Source organism: Schistocerca piceifrons, chromosome 8 (genome assembly GCF_021461385.2).
Source record: "Schistocerca piceifrons isolate TAMUIC-IGC-003096 chromosome 8, iqSchPice1.1, whole genome shotgun sequence".
NCBI lineage: Eukaryota > Metazoa > Arthropoda > Insecta > Orthoptera > Acrididae > Schistocerca > Schistocerca piceifrons.
In genome coordinates, this window is record NC_060145.1 from 122,737,090 (window position 1) to 122,760,175 (window position 23,086).

Genomic DNA, 23,086 nt, shown 5'->3' on the forward strand with positions numbered 1-23,086 from the left:
AGAAAAAAAAACAAACACGCACGGTATTTTCGTAAAAAAGGTAATTTAATTTACAGTAATAATCATGCTTATAGACTGTTACAAAACAGTGAATATATAGCTCTGAAAAGACTGAAATTACATTTAAATAAATCCTAAACTATCATCAAAAGACTAAAACATAAAATATTTATGTCGCACAGTAATAGCACTTTGATTAATAAATGACATAGCTAATTCAAGCTTACATTGAATAAGGCTCAGGGTTCATTAAATAAAAACAATATCTCAAAGTTAATGCTTTAATACAGTTAATAAAGTTGATACAGTATTCCTAATACCTTCAGTCAAAAAGTATGTAAATAGCGGGTTTTAATTGTGTCTTACACCCTAAAAATATTTAAGTATTTCAAAATAACTAATACAGTTCTATAGTAATATAGTACTAATATAGTAATATAGTACTAAACTCCTCCCCCCAAGAACCATGGACCTTGCCGTTGGTGGGGAGCCTTGCGTGCCTCAGCGATACAGATGGCCGTACCGTAGGTGCAACCACAACGGAGGGGTATCTGTTGAGAGGCCAGACAAACGCCTGGTTCCTGAAGAGGGGCAGCAGCCTTTTCAGTAGTTTCAGGGGCAACAGTCTGGATGATTGACTGATCTGGCCTTGTAACACTAACCAAAACGGCCTTGCTGTGCTGGTACTGCGAACGGCTGAAAGCAAGGGGAAACTACAGCCGTACTTTTTCCCAAGGGCATGTAGCCTTACTGTATGGTTAAATGATGATGGCGTCCTCTTGGGTAAAATATTCCGAAGGTAAAATAGTCCCCCATTCGGATCTCCAGGCGGGGACTACTCAGGAGGACGTCGTTATCAGGAGAAAGAAAACTGGCGTTCTACGGATCGGAGCGTGGAATGTCAGATCCCTTAATCGGGCAGGTAGGTTAGAAAATTTAAAAAGGGAAATGGATAGGTTAAAGTTAGATATAGTAGTAATTAGTGAAGTTCGGTGGCAGGAGGAACAAGACTTTTGGTCAGGCGAATACAGGGTTATAATTACAAAATCAAATAGGGGTAATGCAGGAGTTGGTTTAATAATGAATAAAAAAATAGGAGTGCGGGTAAGCTACTACAAACAGCATAGTGGACGCATTACTGTGGCCAAGATAGATACGAAGCCCACGCCTACTACAGTAGTACAAGTTTATATGCCAACTAGCTCTGCATATGACGAAGAAATTGAAGAAATGTATGATGACATAAAAGAAATTATTCAGATAGTGAAGGGAGACGAAAATTTAATAGACATGGGTGACTGGAATTCGGTAGTAGGAAAAGGGAGAGAAGGAAATGTAGTAGGTGAATATGGATTGGGGCTAAGAAATGAAAGAGGAAGCCGCCTGGTTGAATTTTGCACAGAGCATAACTTAATCATAGCTAACGCTTGGTTCAAGATTCATAAAAGAAGGTTTTATACATGGAAGAAGCCTGGAGATACTGACAGGTTTCAGATAGATTATATAATGGTAAGACTGAGATTTAAGAACCAGGTTTTAAATTGTAAGACGTTTCCAGGGGCAGATGTGGACTCTGACCACAATCTATTGGTTATGAACTGTAGATTAAAACTGAAGAAACGGCAAAAAGGTGGGAATTTAAGGAGATGGGACCTGGATAAACTGAAAGAACCAGAGGTTGTACAGAGTTTCAGGGAGAGCATAAGGGAACAATTGACTGGAATGGGGGAAAGAAATACAGTAGAAGAAGAATGGGTAGCTTTGAGAGATGAAGTAGTGAAGACAGCAGAGGATCAAGTAGGTAAAAAGACGAGGGCTAGTAGAAATCCTTGGGTAACAGAAAAAATATTGAATTTAATTGATGAAAGGAGAAAATATAAAAATGCAGTAAATGAAGCAGGCAAAAAGGAATACAAACGTCTCAAAAATGAGATCGACAGGAAGTGCAAATGGCTAAGCAGGAATGGCTAGAGGACAAATGTAAGGATGTACAGGCTTATACAATACTGCGTGAAGAGTTTGACAGAGCGCTGAAAGAACTGAGTCGAAACAAGGTCCCGGGAGTAGACAACATTCCTTTAGAACTACTGACGGCCTTGGGAGAGCCATTCCTGACAAAACTCTACCATCTGGTGAGCAAGATGTATGAGACAGGCGAAATACCCTCAGACTTCAGGAGGAATATAATAATTCCAATCCCAAAGAAAGCAGGTGCTGACAGATGTGAAAATTACCGAACAATCAGTTTAATAAGTCACGGATGCAAAATACTAACGCGAATTCTTTACAGACGAATGGAAAAACTGGTAGAAGCCGACCTCAGGGAAGATCTGTTTGGATTCCATAGAAATATTGGAAAACGTGAGGCAATACTGACCCTACCACTTATTTTAGAACTTAGATTAAGAAAAGGCAAACCTACGTTTCTAGCATTTGTAGACTTAGAGAAAGCTTTTGACAATGTTGACTGGAGTACTCTCTTTCAAATTCTAAAGGTGGCAGGGTTAAAATACAGGGATCGAAAGGCTATTTACAATTTGTACAGAAACCAGATGGCAGTTATAAGAGTCGAGGGACATGAAAGGGAAGCAGTGGTTGGGAAGGGAGTGAGACAGGGTTGTAGCCTCTCCCCGATGTTACTCAATCTGTATATTGAGCAAGCAGTAAAGGAAACAAAAGAAAAATTCGGAGTAGGTATTAAAATCCATGGAGAAGAAATAAAAACTTTAAGGTTCGCCGATGACATTGTAATTCTGTCAGAGACAGCAAAGGACTTGGAAGAGCAGTTGAACGGAATGGACAGTGTCTTGAAACGAGGGTATAAGATGAACATCAACAAAAGCAAAACGAGGATAATGGAATGTAGTCGAATTAAGTCGGGTGATGCTGAGGGAATTAGATTAGGAAATGAGACACTTAAAGTAGTAAAGGAGTTTTGCTACTTGGGGAGCAAAATAACTAACGATGGTCGAAGTAGAGAGGATATAAAATGTTCACTGGCAATGGCAAGGAAAGCGTTTCTGAAGAAGAGAAATTTAACATCGAGTATAGATCAGTGTGCTCCCTGCCGCCGTTGGATAAGCAGCTGCAGCAGCAAGTCGTATACTCCTAGCTCACTCATTTCTTACATAGTTTAATTCTTAATTTCTTTGCTTGTTTTTGGTACTTGCATTGTTTAATTCATAAATTTCGGGCGTATTATAGTATTTGAGAGTTGTAGCATCGCGTTTTAGTACCTGAATAGTGTAAATTCGCGTAGGCGTTTGTCTTCTGTTTTTGTTTTGAACGACCAGTGTCGGTTGGTCAGTCAGTTTGCTCCCTGCCGCCGTTGGATAAGCAGCTGCAGCAGCAAGTCGTATACTCCTAGCTCACTCATTTGTTACATAGTTTAATTCTTAATTTCTTTGCGTGTTTTTGGTACTTTCATTGTCTAATTCATAAATTTCGGGCGTATTATAGTATTTGAGAGTTGTAGCATCGCGTTTTAGTACCTGAATAGTGTAAAATCACGTAGTCTCCTTCCGCCGCCGAGCAGTGTGTCAGCAGTGCGCAAGTAGCGGAATTACTGCATTTACTAGGCAATCTTGTATTTTAATAACCGTTTAAATTTTGTGCCGATTTGTTTGCGCTCTCTGTAGATTAGTTCAGACGTTCTTTGCACAACAGTTTTTAGCATGGATAGGAACTGCAACTGCTGTGTTCGGATGCAGGCTGAGTTGGCATCCCTTCGCTCCCAGCTTCAGGCAGTGTTGGCTTCGGTCACACAGCTTGAGGCTGTTGCCAATGGGCATCACTGTGGGGGTCCGGATGGGGGTTTGTCGGGGACGGCCAGCTCGTCCCACGCATCCCCCGATCAGACTACGACTCTGGTTGACCGGGATACTGCCTGCATTGAGGCTGATCCCTCACCTGTGGTAGAGTGGAAGGTCGTCTCAAGGTGTGGCAGGGGGCGAAAGACATTCCGGAGGGCTGAACGGAAGGCATCTCCAGTTTGTCTGACGAACCGGTTTCAGGCTCTGTCTCAGGCTGATACTGATCTTCGGCCTGACATGGCTGCTTGCCCTGTTCCAGAGGTTGCCCCTCAGTCTGAAAGATCCGGGCGGTCGCAGAGGGTGGGCTTACTGGTAGTTGGGAGCTCCAACGTCAGGCGCGTAATGGGGCCCCTTAGGGATATGGCAGCAAGAGAGGGGAAGAAAACCAATGTGCACTCCGTGTGCATACCGGGGGGAGTCATTCCAGATGTGGAAAGGGTCCTTCCGGATGCCATGAAGGGTACAGGGTGCACCCATCTGCAGGTGGTCGCTCATGTCGGCACCAATGATGTGTGTCGCTATGGATCGGAGGAAATCCTCTCTGGCTTCCGGCGGCTATCTGATTTGGTGAAGACTGCCAGTCTCGCTAGCGGGATGAAAGCAGAGCTCACCATCTGCAGCATCGTCGACAGGACTGACTGTGGATCTTTGGTACAGAGCCGAGTGGAGGGTCTGAATCAGAGGCTGAGACGGTTCTGCGACCGTGTGGGCTGCAGATTCCTCGACTTGCGCCATAGGGTGGTGGGGTTTTGGGTTCCGCTGGATAGGTGAGGAGTCCACTACACGCAACAAGCGGCTACACGGGTAGCAGGGGTTGAGTGGCGTGGGCTAGGCGGTTTTTTTGGGTTAGATGGCCTTGGGCAAGTACAGAAAGGGCAACAGCCTCAACGGGTGCGGGGCAAAGTCAGGACATGCGGGGACCAAGCAGCAATCGGTATTGTAATTGTAAACTGTCGAAGCTGCGTTGGTAAAGTACCGGAACTTCAAGCACTGATAGAAAGCACCGAAGCTGAAATCGTTATAGGTACAGAAAGCTGGCTGAAGCCAAAGATAAATTCTGCCGAAATTTTTACAAAGGTACAGACGGTGTTTAGAAAGGATAGATTGCATGCAACCAGTGATGGAGTGTTCGTCGCTGTTAGTAGTAGTTTATCCTGTAGTGAAGCAGAAGTGGATAGTTCCTATGAATTATTATGGGTGGAGGTTACACTCAACAACCGAGCTAGGTTAATAATTGGCTCCTTTTACCGACCTCCCGACTCAGCAGCATTAGTGGCAGAACAACTGAGAGAAAATTTGGAATACATTTCACATAAATTTTCTCAGCATGTTATAGTCTTAGGTGGAGATTTCAATTTACCAGATATAGACTGGGACACTCAGATGTTTAGGACGGGTGGTAGGGACAGAGCATCGAGTGACATTATACTGAGTGCACTATCCGAAAATTACCTCGAGCAATTAAACAGAGAACCGACTCGTGGAGATAACATCTTGGACCTACTGATAACAAACAGACCCGAACTTTTCGACTCTGTATGTGCAGAACAGGGAATCAGTGATCATAAGGCCGTTGCAGCATCCCTGAATATGGAAGTCAATAGGAATATAAAAAAAGGGATGAAGGTTTATCTGTTTAGCAAGAGTAATAGAAAGCAGATTTCAGACTACCTAACAGATCAAAACGAAAATTTCTGTTCCGGCACTGACAATGTTGAGTGTTTATGGAAAAAGTTCAAGGCAATCGTAAAATGCGTTTTAGACAGGTACGTGCCGAGTAAAACTGTGAGGGACTGGAAAAACCCACCGTGGTAAAACAACATTAGGAAACTACTGCGAAAGCAAAGAGAGCTTCACTCCAAGTTTAAACGCAGCCAAAACCTCTCAGACAAACAGAAGCTAAACGATGTCAAAGTTAGCGTAAGCAGGTCTATGCGTGAAGCGTTTAGTGAATTCGAAAGTAAAATTCTATGTACCTACTTGACAGAAAATCCCAGGAAGTTCTGGCCTTACGTTAAATCAGTAAGTGGCTCGAAACAGCCCCTTCTAGCAGCCGTGTACCGCAAGTCTCTAGAGGAACGGAACGTTCCAAATGATTGGAAAAGAGCACAGGTAGTCTCAGTCTTCAAGAAGGGTCGTCGAACAGATGCGCAAAACTATAGACCTATATCTCTGACGTCGATCTGTTGTAGAATTTTAGAACATGTTTTTTGCTCGAGTGTCATGTCGTTTTTGGAAACCCAGAATCTACTATGTACGAATCAACATGGATTCCGGAAACAGCGATCGTGTGAGACCCAACTCGCTTTATTTGTTCATGAGACCCAGAAAATATTAGATACAGGCTCCCAAGTAGATGCTATTTCTCTTGACTTCCGAAAGGCGTTCGATACAGTTCCGCACTGTCGCCTGATAAACAAAGTAAGAGCCTACGGAATATCAGACCAGCTGTGTGGCTGGATTGAAGAGTTTTTAGCAAACAGAACACAGCATGTTGTTATCAATGGAGAGACGTCTACAGGCGTTAAAGTAACCTCTGGCATGCCACAGGGGAGTGTTATGGGACCATTGCTTTTCACAATATATATAAATGACCTAGTAGATAGTGTCGGAAGTTCCATGCGGCTTTTCGCGGATAATGCTGTAGTATACAGAGAAGTTGCAGCATTAGAAAATTGCAGCGAAATGCAGGAAGATCTGCAGCGGATAGGCACTTGGTGCAGGGAGTGGCAACTGACCCTTAACATAGACAAATGTAATGTATTGCGAATACATAGAAAGAAGGTTCCTTTATTGTATGATTATATGATAGCGGAACAAACACTGGTAGCAGTTACTTCTGTAAAATATCTGGGAGTATGCGTGCGGAACGATTTGAACTGGAATTATCATATAACATTAATTGTTGGTAAGGCGGGTACCAGGTTGAGATTCATTGGGAGAGTCCTTAGAAAATGTAGTCCATCAACAAAGGAGGTAGCTTACAAAACACTCGTTCGACCTATACTTGAGTATTGCTCATCAGTGTGGGATCCGTACCAGATCGGGTTGACGGAGGAGATAGAGAAGATCCAAAGAAGAGCGGCGCGTTTCGTCACAGAGTTATTTGGTAACCGTGATAGCGTCACGGAGATGTTTAACAAACTCAAGTGGCAGACTGCAAGAGAGGCGCTCTGCATCGCGGTGTAGCTTGCTCGCCAGGTTTCGAGAGGGTGCGTTTCTGGATGAGGTATCGAATATATTGCTTCCCCCTACTTATACCTCCCGAGGACATCACGAATGTAAAATTAGAGAGATTAGAGCGCGCACGGAGGCTTTCAGACAGTCGTTCTTCCCGCGAACCATACACGACTGGAACAGGAAAGGGAGGTAATGACAGTCGCACGTAAAGTGCCCTCCGCCACACACCGTTGAGTGGCTTGCGGAGTATAAATGTAGATGTAGATGTAGATTTAAACGTCAGGAAGTCTTTTCTGAAAGTATTTGTATGGAGTGTTGCTATGTATGAAAGTGAAACATGGACGATAAATAGTTTGGACAAGAAGAGAATAGAAGCTTTCGAAATGTGGTGCTACAGAAGAATGCTGAAGATTAGATGGGTAGATCACATAACTAATGAGGAAGTATTGAATAGGATTGGGGAGAAGAGAAGTTTGTGGCACAACTTGACAAGAAGAAGGGACCGTTTGGTTGGGCATGTTCTGAGGCATCAAGGGATCACAAATTTAGCATTGGAGGGCAGCGTGGAGGGTAAAAATCGTAGAGGGAGACCAAGAGATGAGTACACTAAGCAGATTCAGAAGGATGTAGGTTGCAGTAAGTACTGGGAGATGAAGAAGCTTGCACAGGATAGAGTAGCATGGAGAGCTGCATCAAACCAGTATTAGGACTGAAGACCGCAACAACAACAGTACTAAACTAGTACTAATATTTCGAAACTGAAAATTTAACATTATGTATGCATTTAATTCTCTATTTTACGAAGATTTTTAATATTGCTTTAAATGCAATTATTAGGGCTAGAATGTCTTTATTAAGGTGCAAATGTCGACCGCCTGACAGGATTTCTGAATATGAAGTCGTTGATGACTGGTCGGATATCCAATTCATCCAAAACATCTCATTGTCAGTGGGCATGACGAACAGCCAAGTTGTTCAATCGCTTCTGTCCCATTGTTGATCAGAGATATGACTTCAAACGTCTAAGGGCGCTAAATGACCGTTCTGCTGATACTGTCGTGATTGGAACTACTTGGAGAAGCTTAATACACTTCACTACTTCAATAACAATTCTCCAACTACGGGCTCTTGTGTAATGTACTTTCTTACATCACGTATGTTTTTAAAGACCAGTTGTTTTTTATTAGCGATATCGGCTAACATATTCAAGTGTAAGTGCAATCTCTCAAAGTCTAGGTCATGTTTGAAAAACTCAGTTGATTTTTCCAAATTTGTTTCTCCTCTGTTTGCTAAAAGCAAGCACTCTTGTTCAACTGCAAAGGCCTGTGTGAGTCCAGTTCAAGCAAACCGCTCAGTAATGCAATATTGTACCGTTTCACAAACATCAATGGGAATAGCTTTGTAGTATTCCTTTGGCGTTTTGAAAGTGTGTGGTGAGCTGGCTTTGTTGTTTTTCTACTTCTTTGGTATACTTCGATTCCGAGGAAGCGAAGGATCATCAGCTTGTGAAGGTTTTTCTTTTAAACACAATTCCCAACAGTGTTCAAAACTATCACGCGTTCCCTTCAATATACAAATCAAGCCCTCATATATTTTTCCAGATCAGCAACACTTAGATGAGGGCATTGAATTTTTTTTCATTTACATCCGCTACTGGGTTCATTGCATGGCAATAAAGACGTAAAAAAAAATAAGTCTTGAATTGTAACATTGACTCAAGGTACCCTGCACATTTGTAATCTCCCTCTTTTTTGTCCCCTGCAGAAAATGTTTCAAAAAACTCTACAAGTTCTTCAATATTCTCAAGATATTAGAAGCTCGCATAGTCCATCAAGTCAGGCGAAGGGGTCGTAGACCAGCTTAGTCGTTGGTGTTCTCACAGCGTATGCCTCTGAAAAGTCCCAGCCTTTTGTTGGATTCCCTTACGGTGTTTATTAAGTCCTTGGCTAAAGCCAAAACATCCCTCACAGACGTAAGATGTCAGAGACTGTCTAAAACTACCAAGCCTAAACTGTGACCAGTGCAGTGCACATAATGTGCCTTTGGTTGTATATCCGAAACAAACTTTTTTCAGTCCTTTGAACTTACCTCTCATATTAGAGGCACCATCACAGCACAGTCCTCTTAAGTTATCCATTGACAAATGAAGACGAGCAAAAACGTCTTTTAAATTTCTAAACAGAGTTTGTGTTTCAGTGTTGGGGGTCTCGTACAAACCAATAAAGTCTTCGTTGATGATAAAGGAATCACTGACAGTACGAATACAAAATGACACTTGTTCGTGAATCGAAGAATCACTTGTTTCATCAACCACAATAGAAAATGTTCAGTCTTCTTGATTGAAGCCAATACCTTTCTCAACACAGGCTTTCTCTCGTTTTGAATATCGTGGGACGTCCACTTATATCCCGAACACACTAGCCAATCCTTAAACTGAGGTATGTCATTCTTTCGGAGTTCCAACAATTTACATCTTCGTGTCCTCTAATTGCTAGTCCTTCACGGCTTACAAATTGCGCGGTAGTAAAAATTGTCTCAAGAACTAAATGGCCTTTCTTCATATCACTATCTAACTGTTCATTCAATCGGGAAGCCACACATTGGTTAGTGATAGAATGTAGTTTCAGAACACCTTCTTTATGCGTAAATGTATTTTCATGAAGACGAAATTTTTCCAAGACCTTTTTCCAGTTAGAAAACCCTATAGAAGTAAATGCATCTTCTTTTTTTGAAGAAAATTGTAATAGATTTTTAGCATCTGCCTCTTTCCAGGTTTTTCAAAAATCTTTTTCGGTAGATGCTTCATATTCTAGCCATGTATATTTGATCAACCAAGACTTCTGAAATGATCTTCCCTTGCCAGATTGTCCAGGTTTCGGCTGTGAACGGTTCTCTCCTGAAGACGACGAAGAATTTATAATTGTTGGAGGTTGACTTGCAGTATCAACAGCTTCCAAGATCGCCTTTTTGATAACAAATTTATCCATTGCAAGCTTAATTCACAATACACTAAGAGACTAAAGTAAACGAACAAAATATAGTCATATAAAATAGTCCACTACACTAAAGTCTGAACACTAAACACGTCTGTAGCATGCACTGAACGAAACTATCCACACTGAATGACTGCGACAGCAGGGTGGGCTTTATATAGCCGCGGCGTCATAATGTCTCGAAGCGTCAAGGTGACGCGAGGCGGAAGGTTTCAAGCGCTTCTGCTCCAGTCCTTTTTATGTCACCCCGGCCGCAGCGCTGGCCCGCCGGCGCCAGACTTACCCGAAGGTTCGCGCACGGGGACAATTTCTAAGTGTGGCCGCAACACCGTAACACTATCATAATTCACACCATTCGTTTTCAGTTAACCTGCTTACTACCATAATAATTATTTGTTTTAACTCATTACTGAATGTATTTTTAAAGGAAACTATAGTCAAACACGGAAAGTAAAATATTCCAACATAATTTAGTGATTTTACAAAGTATAATATAACTAATAATCTTCTTAAACTATTGGGGGTGCTCCGCCCCCACAAACGAATTTTTGAGGGGACTGGGGCCCCCTCAGGCCCCATGGAGTCAGCGTCTGTGTCGCGAATATGCTACTGTTTTCTTGTAAAGAGAACCTTCGATACGTAGCATTATAAATACGGACTATTCACCGAATAGGAAGCTAGTTTACATTCAGAAGCAGAAATAGTAAGAGTGAAGAATTTTATTCCAACATTGGACCAGTGAAGAATTTTATTCCAACATTGGACCATGTTACCACTGACATGAGAGAATGTTTTACTGAAGGAAATATTTGTCATTTAAAATTGAACATACTTTTACCCTCACAACTACTGAAAGACGGCGGTAATGACCTGGCACACAAATTGAATCAGTGCTTAACTGAACTACCGTTCTTTGAAAAAGAATAACTCTTTATGATCAAAAAAAGACTAATGGGAAAGATTCTTCAATACAAGCAAATGACAATAAACGTCCTTAATGATAGTGATTCCTTTTTGCAAGCAATGTCCGTTTGTCCTAGATCTGACTATCCTACTTTGCACACACTGTACGAAATATTTGCTTGTCTACCTGCATCTGATGCTACAGTAGACAGAAATTTTTCAACACTGCAGTGTACAAAGGCATGGCCGAGGTCGACAATGAAGGAGGATCGACTTAATGGCTTAGCTCTGTTGGACACTCACCTTGACATTTATTGTCCTATTGACGATGTAATTAACCAATTTGCCACGAAGAATAGGTGTGTAGAATTCATCATTTCAGGAAGACAACCACAATTGTAACTTTTTTATATCATAAGGTGGCATTGTCTTGTATATGTGTATAATAAGTTTAAATTAAATTTTCTTAAACTTTACATGTGACATGATTATTTTTTATTACGGTAAAAGCAAAGGTAGCATAAGATATCTTCAGCGCCTCCTCCTTGAGGTTTTTCTGCATCCGCCACTGCTCTGAAGTAACATTTACGAGTTCAGCCATCACTTCACAAGGTAATACTGAGCCATACTATGAAACATCTCCCCATCTGTGCTCAGCATGCCACGTAGATTTTCCTGCGCTGCACTGCACTGCCCTACTCTGAGTTGCCTGCGTCCCAGTCTGTGTCTGGCCCAAAACACAAATGCCTTCAACTCACAAGGAACAAGCTCATCGATTTTTCTCATCTTTCACAAAGTTGTAGTACATACTAAGATGCGAAGAAAGCAGACACAATAGATGAATTTCGTACTCCTTAGATTTTTTTATGAAACAGCAACAATAATAATAATAATAATAATACTGATACAGTTGTGTGAAGGTATACTGTAGATATAATAGGGAATCATAATGAAATTATTGCTTATTGATAGGTACACTCAGTCGCATATCATCGTGAAGTCATGCCTGGCTGTAGATGCTTTTTCAACAAAAGTGGCACATTGTAAGAAGAGACTGCATGTTCTGGCATTCCTACAGACACAGTGCTGCTGTGGTATGGATAACAGATACCCCACAGTGCGGAAGTGAAATGCCACAGTTGAAGAATGTTGGATGGTATGATTCTTATGTCCAAAACATCTAAGTTACACACAGGTTCACTACTACATTGTGGAGGTATATGGACCAAATGCAGTGTGCATCCAGCCATAGTGGTGTGATATCAACAACCTGACCAAAGCCAGACAGGCATGGATGATGCTGATTGGGAAGAAATCGGCCACAGACAACAATGGGAAGCCAGCCGATGAACTGATTCACAAATTTTCCGAGGGTAACGACGCTCACACAGAGGCTCTCAAATAGCTCTGTGATCAAAGAGTGGATTTTTATTGTCGAGGAATTGAACAATTGGGAGAATACTCTGATCGTTATTTACAGAGACTTGTTGAAAAATAGTCTCTGCCTCAATTTGAAGTGCAGTGCAGTGTGCAGTATTCAAGATAACTTACTTCACCTGCTGCAACAATGTGTAACTTATTTTTAAAAGTACCTAAATTATACTTTTCCATGAATGTACTGGAACAGTCATCATTGTTCTGCTCAGAAGAACCATGATTCCTTGTAGCAATACAAGTATTTGGTGGAAGCTCAGGGAAAAAGTAATGTTACTTTAATTCAGTACAGATAGACTTCTGGTAGGCTGCCTCAGCCAGCTGTCCTAATGCCACTGCTCGGTGGCTGGCATTCTCATATTATAAACTGAGGTAACAAAAGTCATGGGATAGTGAGATGCACATAGACAGATAGCAGCAGCAGCACATACACAAGGTATAAAATGGTAGTGCATTAGCAAAGCTGTCATTTGTTCTCAGTTGATTCGTGCCAAAAGGTTCCCGACGTGATTATGGCCACACGATGGAAGCTAACAGACTTTGAAAGCAGAATGGTAGTTGGAATACTAAATCACAGATGACACAGTGGCCAACAGCCATCACTTAACGATCGAGAGCAGCGGCATTTGCATAGAGTTGTCGGTGCTAACAGACAAGTAACACCGTGCGAAACAATCACAGGAAGCTATGGAACATGCAGTGAACATATCCATTAAGACAATGCAATTAAATATTGCATTAATGGCCTATGGCAGCAGACGACTAATGCAAGTGCCTTTGTTAACAGCACATCGCCTGCAGTGCCACTCCTGGGTTCGTAACGATGTCAGCTGGACCCTAGATGACTAGAAAACCGTGGACAGGTCAGATAAGTCCTGATTTCAGTTGGTAAGTCCTGATGGTAAGGTTCAAGTGTGGCACAGATCCCACACAGCCATGGACACAAATTGTCAACAAGACACTGTGCAAGCTGGTGGTAGCTCTATAATGGCATGGGCTGTGTTTACATGGAATGGACTGGGTCCTCTGATCCAACTGCACTAATCATTGGCTGGAAATGGTTATGTTCAGGTACATGGAGACTATTTGCAGCCATTCATAGACCTCATGTTCCCAAACAATGATGGAATTTTTATGAATGACAATGCGCTGTGTCACTGGGCAACAGTTGTTCATGATTGGTTTGAGGAACATTCTGGACAATTCAAGTGAATGATTTGGCCACTCAGATTGCCCGACATGAATCCCACCATACATTTATGGGACATAATCGATATGTCAGTTTGTGCATAAAATCCTGCATCTGAAACACTTTTACAATTATGGGCAGCTATAGAGGCAACATGGCTCAATATTCCTGCAAGTGGCTTCCAATGACTTTTTGGGACCATACCATGTCAAGTTGCTACACCAGGCAAAAGGAGGTCCTATACAATACTAGGAGGTATACCATGACTTTGGTCACCTCAGTATACTTAAGTCTGATAAAATTCTGAACCTCAATTTCTTAAAAATGCTTTAGAGGTGCATCTACTAGAGCAGCATATGTTGCACCTCATTATGCATTATACGTATGTGAAAGGTGAGAAAAATTGGTGACCAATTAAGCATATGCTCACCCTGTAAATTAGTTCTCTAAGAAAAACACATGACTGAATGGCAACTGGAACAGCCACTGGAGGTTATGGGAACAGCTTCTAATAGTGGACACAATATGCTCATTACCTCAGTGAAAAAGAAAAAAATTTCTAAGAGTGAGCTACTCACCTTATCTAAGCTTACAGAAACACATAATGTTTTGAAAACGTTAATTCGATCTCAAAATAGTAAATCTTCTACATAACTGAAGACTGGAATACGGGGTGAATTTTAACTTACATGTGGGATTAAAAAGATATTATTTTCAAAACAACTATACAATTTAACAAGAGTATATCTTCTAGATGCATTCATATACAACATTAAAGTTCTTTTACAATAATATATAGGATCAAAATTTTCATTTCACCTTTCTCAAATGTTTTCAGTGTGACACAAGATAAACATCTAAATGATAGTTAAATAGTCCTCCCATACCTTTTTTAGCTGCCCAAAAGTTAACTGCATTGCTGCTGAATGTATCTGGTGTCGCATTGTGCCCAAAGTTGTTGGAAAGGAAGGAACAGAGTCATGCCAGAAGATGGTGTTCCATCCTGTTGAAAAATGAAATTTTCTGAACTTTCAAATTGTGGAAACAGCCAGATGTTATTTCTAGTAACTGGTTTTCCCACAAAAAAGGATGGGCTGAAAATATTTTCTACACAAACTGTGTAAAACATGAGAGTCTCCATAGCTGCTATGTTCTCCATTTACTTATGTCATGGCAGGTCACTTTCCCATGCAAACAGAAAGTTCCCTCTTCATTTAAAAGTAAACATATAAGGAATCATATCTTCCTTACCCAGAATGAATTCACAAAACTATTGCTTATCACCATCACAAAGAACTTGTAGTAATTGGGACACACTGCAAAACAGGCCACACACACATTAGAAATAGCTACCTCTTGGCAGACATGACAAGTAGACTCCTGTGGCATGCATCCAAAACTGCTGAAAATGCTCTACATCTTGAACAAGCGCACAGGGGTGGCCTGTGGATATCCCCTCACTTAAAAAAGTGTCTTGAGACCTTTGGCACTGTTGTAGAATGTTCTGAGCTGTAAGAGGTGCAGTGTCATACTCTCAGTGAAACTCATACAGACGGTTATAACTGAATTGCACCTGTTGAAACAGAGAATACAAACTGCATTTTGTTGTGTTCTCACCATTACTACTCAACATTGGGTGTCAGTAATGAACAAGCTACAAGCAGTGACATGAAATGGCATATTACAACTGGCACTATGGTAAACTTTATTTAGATAGTAAAGTTACAATCTATCCTAAGAATGTATTCATGTTGAAGATACTGTATTGTAAAATTGGATGGAACACTATAAACACAAAAAAGAAAAGCACTAAATTCACTGTAAGAAACATGCTGAACAAAAATTAAAACCTTCTCACACCAACATACTCAAATAATAGCATAAATATTATAATAATAAGACTGCTGTGTATTGTTAATTCCCACAGATTTCTTGGATGTGTCACACTGCCAGACTAGAAGTTAAACTTCTATTCTTTGTTCCAAAGCTCACCAACCTTGTGCTTAGCCTGGTACACATATAACAACTAATGTCTATTGTTTTTCAGGTGTCTTCTGTGTATGTCCATCCAATGTACAACAGTTCCACCTTCAATGCAGACATTGCACTGCTGATTCTGTCAAGTCCAGTGGACTTCACAACATTTGTGAGGCCTGTCTGCCTTTGGGGCTCTGCTAACACCGACATACAGTCTCTTGAGAACACAGAAGGATATGTGAGTGACAGTCACCCGTACTGTAATTAACATGCACAGCCTTGTAATAACTTTCTTACTTCATAAGTATTTGTAATTAGCTGGTTGGTCTTAAGCATATTTTTTTTTTTTTTTTTTTTGTAATTCTGAGGCCGTAGGTGACAAGCTTAAAGCAAGAACTGCACAATAATTCTGAGTTTTACAGAAGACATAAATTGTAGCATGTTTTCAGCAAGAAAGGCTGTGTGGAAGAGTTTGGTGAACATCATACAATCTGTTAGTCATCTCAAATACTCTTTTTAAACTGTAGGTTAAACGTGTTGCACAAAAACTGGATAACAAGTCTCCTGTCCTGTAATAATCAAGTGAAATGTATGTAGTATAATACCAGTATCGTATTGTTCCTTTTCTGTGTGCATGTCAGGTTCAGTTCTTAATCTACATAGTGTACCTAAATTCCTCTTATACCCCTTCAGGACTAAAAATGAGACAAAATAGGAACTTATATCCAGAAACATATTGCTTTTATGCCACAAGATCATAAATGTAAAACAATTTGTTCCCTCTCCTGCATCTGCTATGCGAATGAATGATAGTGTTCACTCCATTTATGGCAGTTGTAGTAATATCACGGAATGCACACCATCAGATACTAACAGAATACAATCTGACAGTGAATTTGGATCACAAGTTGCCCCCTATTAGCACTGTGTATTATAACAACTTTACTCAGTTGTTTGCAAATGTAATAATTAAGAGAATTACACTAAATCATTCACCCAGCATGTTCAGGAGAGTGGAATACATTATTTTAGATACATTTATTCAGGTAACCTAAACTGTGAAGTCCAGGCCGAAAGTTCTCATTGAAAGTGATACCTACTCATTTATCACTATAAACCCTCAATGTATTTCATAGTGAATTTCACTCCTGCACCTTGCATGCAAAGGATGGAACAGAAAAAATATTATCCAATGGATAAAGATTGACTTAATCTCTTAGTGAACACTTTTCCTTACCAGTTGGTGCCATGCCATTACTCTCCTTGGTAATGAGTGAAGAAGGTGAGTTACCTTCAAGATACTGTAACAGAAATCCATTCTTGTCACAACAATTTTAAATTTTAATTTATCTGGTTTTTCACAAGTAGTGTCTAACAACATAGTTCCATCAGACAGATGGTAGGTAATCTGTTACACCATGCTTGACCAATAGAGTTACTGTAATTTCTATAATGATTTCAGTTTTACTATAAAATTACAGCCTAACTTACTTGCCCAGCTCCAGTTTCTTGGTAACACTAGGGTCATGTTATGATTTCTAGTTTAGGCGTTATTTACAGATTACTGCAGACTGCTATACTGTTTCTTTATGTGAAGATTGACAACCAGTAGATAAGCTGTGGGATATTCTTAGATTTATCCAAAGCATTTCATCTAACCAGCTAAAATTTATTGCTGATGAAATTAGATTGTTATGGGGTTCCGGAAGTGGCATTCAAATGGTACAAATCTTATGTTTCTGATAGACAACAGAGAGTACAAATATGTCATGAAGACAAGGAATACCTTTCAGTTTACAAAAAAATTAGCTATGGAGTGCCCTCAGGTTCTGCATTAGAGCCTCTGTTGTTTCTGGTATATATAAAATATGTTTTTCCAAACCATTTGAGCACTGCAGACACAGTGAAGTTTGTCATCACATGCATTTTTATAAAAGGATGCATGGAGGATGACCTACTGCAGAATGTCTCTAAGACAATAAATGAAGCAGGAAAATGGTTTAGAGATAATGTGTTGGTCATAAATAAGGACAAAAATGATATTGATGACATTCAGTAATATTAGAAGTAAAGCTAGAAGCAGCACAAAAGCTGCATTGGGTAACTATTTTATTGCACAAGCTCCATCCACAAAATTTCTAGAACTATGAGTGGATGAGCACTTGAGATGGGAGAAGCAGCTAGAATTTTGAATAAAAAACTAAGTAAATGCTGTTCTTTGCTGGGAATGCTTCAGGACTGCTGCAGCATAGAATCATTGTTGTGTGCCTATTATACTTATATGCATCACTTGTTTAGATATGGTGTGATGATCTGGGGAAACGCAGGTATGGCAAAACAAACTTTAAAACTAAAAAAAAAAAAACTGTCAGAATAAGTGAAGGAGTTGGCTGCAGAGAGTCATGCAGGGATGCATTTAAGGAATTTAAAATAATGACATTTCCTGGCTTATACATTTGTGAATGTGTGTGCTTTCTCAAAATTCACCAGGAATTTTCAGTGTTGAACTGTCAGGTTCATAATTACAAAACAAAAACAGAGATGACTATCACAAAGATACCAACAACAAAAAAACCTTTGTCAAAGATGTGTACATTATCAACCAAAAATAATTTTTAGTAAATTGCCTGCTGCAATAAAGTAAATTACAGAATTTTATTAAATTCAAAGTATAGCTAAAACATTTTTTTTAATAATGCACAGCACTTATTACATTGAAGAGTATCTGCATCTGAAAAAGTAAAATTATTATATATACTGATGTAACATGATTGTATTTCTACATAAGATTGTAAACAACTTAAACATACGAAATGTTATAGTAATGATGAAGGAAAAGGTGGATTGCTACTTACTGTAAAAAAGACACATTAAGTTGCAGATGGGCACAGTTAAAATACATTTACATAAAGCTTTTGGCCACAGCCTTCATCAGTAAAAGAGAGGCACACACCATTCATACATACAAGCAAGCACACCACATGTGCCCATGACTGCCAATTGCAGCATCTCAGGACAAAGTGCAACTATCATGTGTGATGCAAGGATGCAAGGAGGTGGGGAAGGGGAAGAGATAGTAGCACATAGGTGGGGTGAGAGACAACTGCTGCCTGGTGGAGTGTGCAGGAACTGGACTGCCATCTGGAGGTTGTGGGGCAGAGAGGTGGGGAAAAGAAGAGCAAAAACGGAGAGGATGAGGAAAGGCAGGCAGATGTGTTAGCTGAGGACAGCAAATAAACAGGTTGGGTGATGAGAATGGGGAGGAGATGACAGGAAAGAGATACAGACACAGACTTTGTGACTGAGTGAATTGCTGATGCCGCATCTGGTGCACCAGATTATTTCCTCTGATAGTTCCCTCTCTGTCCTATCATCCCCGCCCATCTTCATCTCCCACTCTGTTTATTTGCCGCCCTCTGCCAATGCATTCACCTGTCTTTTCCCACGCCTCTCTTTTTATGCTCCTTTTTTCCCCACCTCCCTGCTCTGTAATCTCCTGATGCTGTACTTGTTGGCATTCTAGTCCCTGCACACTCCACCAGACAGCACTCATCTGTCTCTCCAGCCTTCCACTTCCATTGCTTCCCCTTCCCCGCCTCCTCCAGATTAGATTACTGCTCACATCGCACATGATAGTTGCATTCTGGCTCGAGATGCTAGAGTTGGCGGTCATGTTTGCACAGGGGGTGCTTGCTTGTGTGTATGAATGGTGTGTGTCTCTCTTGCACTGATGAAGGCTGTGGCCAAAAGCTTTATGTAAGCATCTTTTAATTTTGCCTGTCTGCAACTTAACATGTCTTCTTTACAGTAAGTAGCACTCTGTCTTTTCCTACAGTGTTGATATTCCTACGTGGAGTTTCCATTGTCTAAATTTTATTGTTGCTAGCACTAGCTGTGAAGTGACAACATCCATACAATGCATGTCATTTAATGGATGAATAAAAATATTGAATTGACTTGAATGAACTGAATAACAAGCAGATACAATGGCTGGTCATTATTCACTTTCAGGAGGTAAAATTCCTCATGCTGTTGATAGAAACACTTAAAAGTAAAAAATACTATTCCTTGCTTTTGGATCTTGATGTGGAATACTCTGTTCTCAACACCCTTTGCACCCCTGGTAAACAAATCTGCCTAATGCCAGATCTGCTAACACCTACAAGAAAAACTTCTCTCACGCTTTCCCCTCACACAACTATCGCACGAACCTTGTCCCCAATAAATCTCCCACAGTTCCTCCTCCAACCCCGAAATAAATATAGCTCACACATCAAAAAGAAAAAAAATCTCAGAAGTACACCTCTTGTCACCCATATGAACTGTACTTCAAATGCCTCAATACATTACTCCATCGAGGCCATGACTTTCTTAAGTCATTGTTTGAAATGAGATCTTCTCTTGCTGATATCCTTCCAGCAGCACCCGCTGCAACTTCCATATCCCTTATAACCCCTGCAACATCCCTTCCAACCACTTGGCATTTCCAAACCATTACTCCTACCTCAAGATTCCTACCCCTGTTGTCATCCTACCTGCCCCCCCCCCCCCCCCCCTACAAAACCTACCCCATTTGCTTTCTGACTGCCAGTTACTCTAGCCCACTTACAACATGACAGACAGAGCAACATATGAAACCACTTCTGTTGTTTATCAACTAACACATATTCACTGTGTGACTTCTCTCTCTCTCTCTCTCTCTCTCTCTCTCTCTCTCTCTCTCTCTCTCTCACACACACACACACACACACACACACACTTTTTTTCATATTGTCCCCTTCTTCTCTTCTGTTGACTTAGTTGTGTTATTCATGCTGCTTCACACTTCTATTCCTTTATAACTTAGCTTTACTTGTCAGGCAACCCTTTCTGTCCTCTCTGAACTGAAGCTGGAACAGTGCTTACCAGTCAACAACATTGGACCTTCTACTCTCTAACACATTCTTCTTCATCTTCATCTGCCCTTGTTCACATAACAGGTGTGCCCCTCTTCAAAAAGATTTCGGGCTTGCTGCCGGTCGTCATAAACTGCATTGCATGATATTTCCGCTGGACAACTGCCAGCCATCTTCAGGTGAGCCTCGATCGGCTCACCTGAAGATGGCTGGCAGTTGTCCAGCTGAAATATCATGCAATTAAGTTTATGACGACCGGCTGCAAGCCAGAAATCTTTTTGAACAGTCGATTCGCCAGGAAAATTTCAAATTTTACCAGTGTGCCTCTCTCAGCCCATGATCTGAGTGACTTGCCCCACCTTTCCGATCTATTCCTCTTTCTTCCCTGTGGAAGGCACACACAACAAATTCCAAAAGTCACCATTAGTGTTTTCTACTTTCAAATTTTCATATCGCCCACACTACAAACTTCTGAAACAAAGTACTGGCCACCCATTCTATCTCCTTGTAGTTTAATAGTTTTCTCAATTGAATTTTCCCAGTGATATGATTGTCTATAAATAACAGTAATGTGTCTTCACCTTTCTCATGTGATTTGGAGTTATTATAAAACATCTAGCAGCAAATGTTGAAAATTACTTTCCAGGTTGTTGGATGGGGCTTCGATGAAAATGGTCGAGTAACAGAGGACCTCATGATGGCCAAGATGCCAGTTGTGTCACAGCAGACCTGCCTCTGGAGCCACCCACAATTTTTCTCTCACTTCACCTCCAACAGGACATACTGTGCAGGTTTCCGTAATGGTAAGACAATGTTTTTTTTTTTTTTTTTAATATCTCAGTAGGTGATGCACAATTCATATGATGAGTCCTTACTGTTGAGGACTGAGAGCTCTGGTGTGTGTTGACATGGCAATGGAACAAACACTAAGGGAGGGAGAACTGAAGGAATATATGACTTCGAAGCTTTGTTGACACTGGATGCAAAATCAGTGAACATACTGCATTTTTTCAAGTCACTAACAACAACATATTACTTGCCAGTACTATTTATACTTGAATACTATACAGTATTCAATTCTGAATAGTATGTCTAGCAAATTGCAATGTTATGGATATAATAGAGGGAAACATTCCACGTGGGAAAAATATATCTAAAAACAAAGATAATGTTGTTGAAAGACAGGTCAGGTATGAGTGGCGGCAACTTGAAATTAGCGGAGGTTGAGACCTGGCGGATAACAAGAAGAGAGGATATACTGAAGGGCAAGTTCCCATCTCCGGAGTTCTGACAGGTTGGTGTTAGTGGGAAGTGCCAGACAACCCAGACAGTGTAACACTGTGCCAAGATGTGCTGGCCATGCACCAAGGCATGTTTAGCCACAGGGTGATCCTCATTACCAACAAACACTGTCTGCCTGTGTCCATTCAGGCGAATGGACGGTTTGTTGCTGGTCATTCCCACATAGAAAGCTTCACAGTGTAGCCAAGTCAGATGGTAAATCACGTGGGTGCTTTCACACATGGCTCTGCCTTTGATTGTGTACACCTACCGGGTTACAGGACTGGAGTAGGTGGTGGTGGGAGGGTGCATGGGACAGGTTTTACACTAGGGGGCGGTTACAAGGGTAGGAGCCAGAGGGTAGGGAAGGTGGTTTGGGGATTTCATAGGGATGAACTAAGAGGTTACGAAGGTTAGGTGGACGGCGGAAAGACACTCTTGGTGGAGTGGGGAGGATTTCATGAAGGATGGATCTCATTTCAGGGCAGGATTTGAGGAAGTCATATCCCTGCTGGAGAGCCACATTCAGAGTCTGATCTAGTCCCGGAAAGTATCCTGTCACAAGTGGGGCACTTTTGTGGTTCTTCTGTGGGAGGTTCTGGGCTTGAGGGGATGAGGAAGTGGCTCTGGTTATTTGCTTCTGTACCAGGTCGGGAGGGTAGTTGTGGGATGCGAAAGCTGTTTTCAGATTGTTGGTGTAATGGTTCAGGGATTCCAGACTGGAGCAGATTCGTTTGCCACGAAGACCTAGGCTGTAGGGAAGGGATCGTTTGATGTGGAATGGGTGGCAGCTGTCATAATGGAGGTACTGTTGCTTGTTGGTGGGTTTGATGTGGACGGACGTGTGAAGCTGGCCATTGGACAGATGCAGGTCAACGTCAAGGAAATTGGCATGGGATTTGGAGTAGGACCAGGTGAATCTGATGGAACCAAAGGAGTTGAGGTTTGAGAGGAAATTCTGGAGTTCTTCTTCATTGTGAGTCCAGATCATGAAGATGTCATCAGTAAATCCGTACCAAACTTTGGGTTGGCAGGCCTGGATAACCAAGAAGGCTTCCTCTAAGCGACCCATGAATAGGTTGGCATATGAGGGGGCCATCCTGGTACCCATGGCTGTTCCCTTTAATTTTTGGTATGTCTGGCCTTCAAAAGTGAAGAAATTGTGGGTCAGGATGAAGCTGGCTAAGGTAATGAGGAAAGATGTTTTAGGTAGGGTGGCTGGTGATTGGCGTGAAAGGAAGTGCTCCATCGCAGTGAGGACCTGGACGTGTGGAATATTTGTGTGTAAGGGAGTGGCATCAATGGTTACAAGGATGGTTTCCGGGGGTAACAGATTGGGTAAGGATTACAGGCGTTCTAGAAAGTGGTTGGTGGTTGATGAAGGATGGGAGACTGCATGTAATGAGTTGAAGGTGTTTATCT

General features: G+C 41.2%; 1 protein-coding gene across 1 annotated transcript in view; it reads left to right on the plus strand.

Moving 5' to 3' along the window:
• LOC124711377 (serine proteinase stubble-like) overlaps window positions 1-23,086 on the plus strand; it is a 368,137-nt gene that overhangs the window by 337,401 nt on the left and 7,650 nt on the right. The window contains exons 10-11 of the mRNA XM_047241429.1: window positions 15,559-15,726; window positions 21,030-21,186. Of these exons, the coding sequence (XP_047097385.1) occupies window positions 15,559-15,726; window positions 21,030-21,186 (325 nt within the window). The remainder of the gene's footprint in view (window positions 1-15,558; window positions 15,727-21,029; window positions 21,187-23,086) is intronic.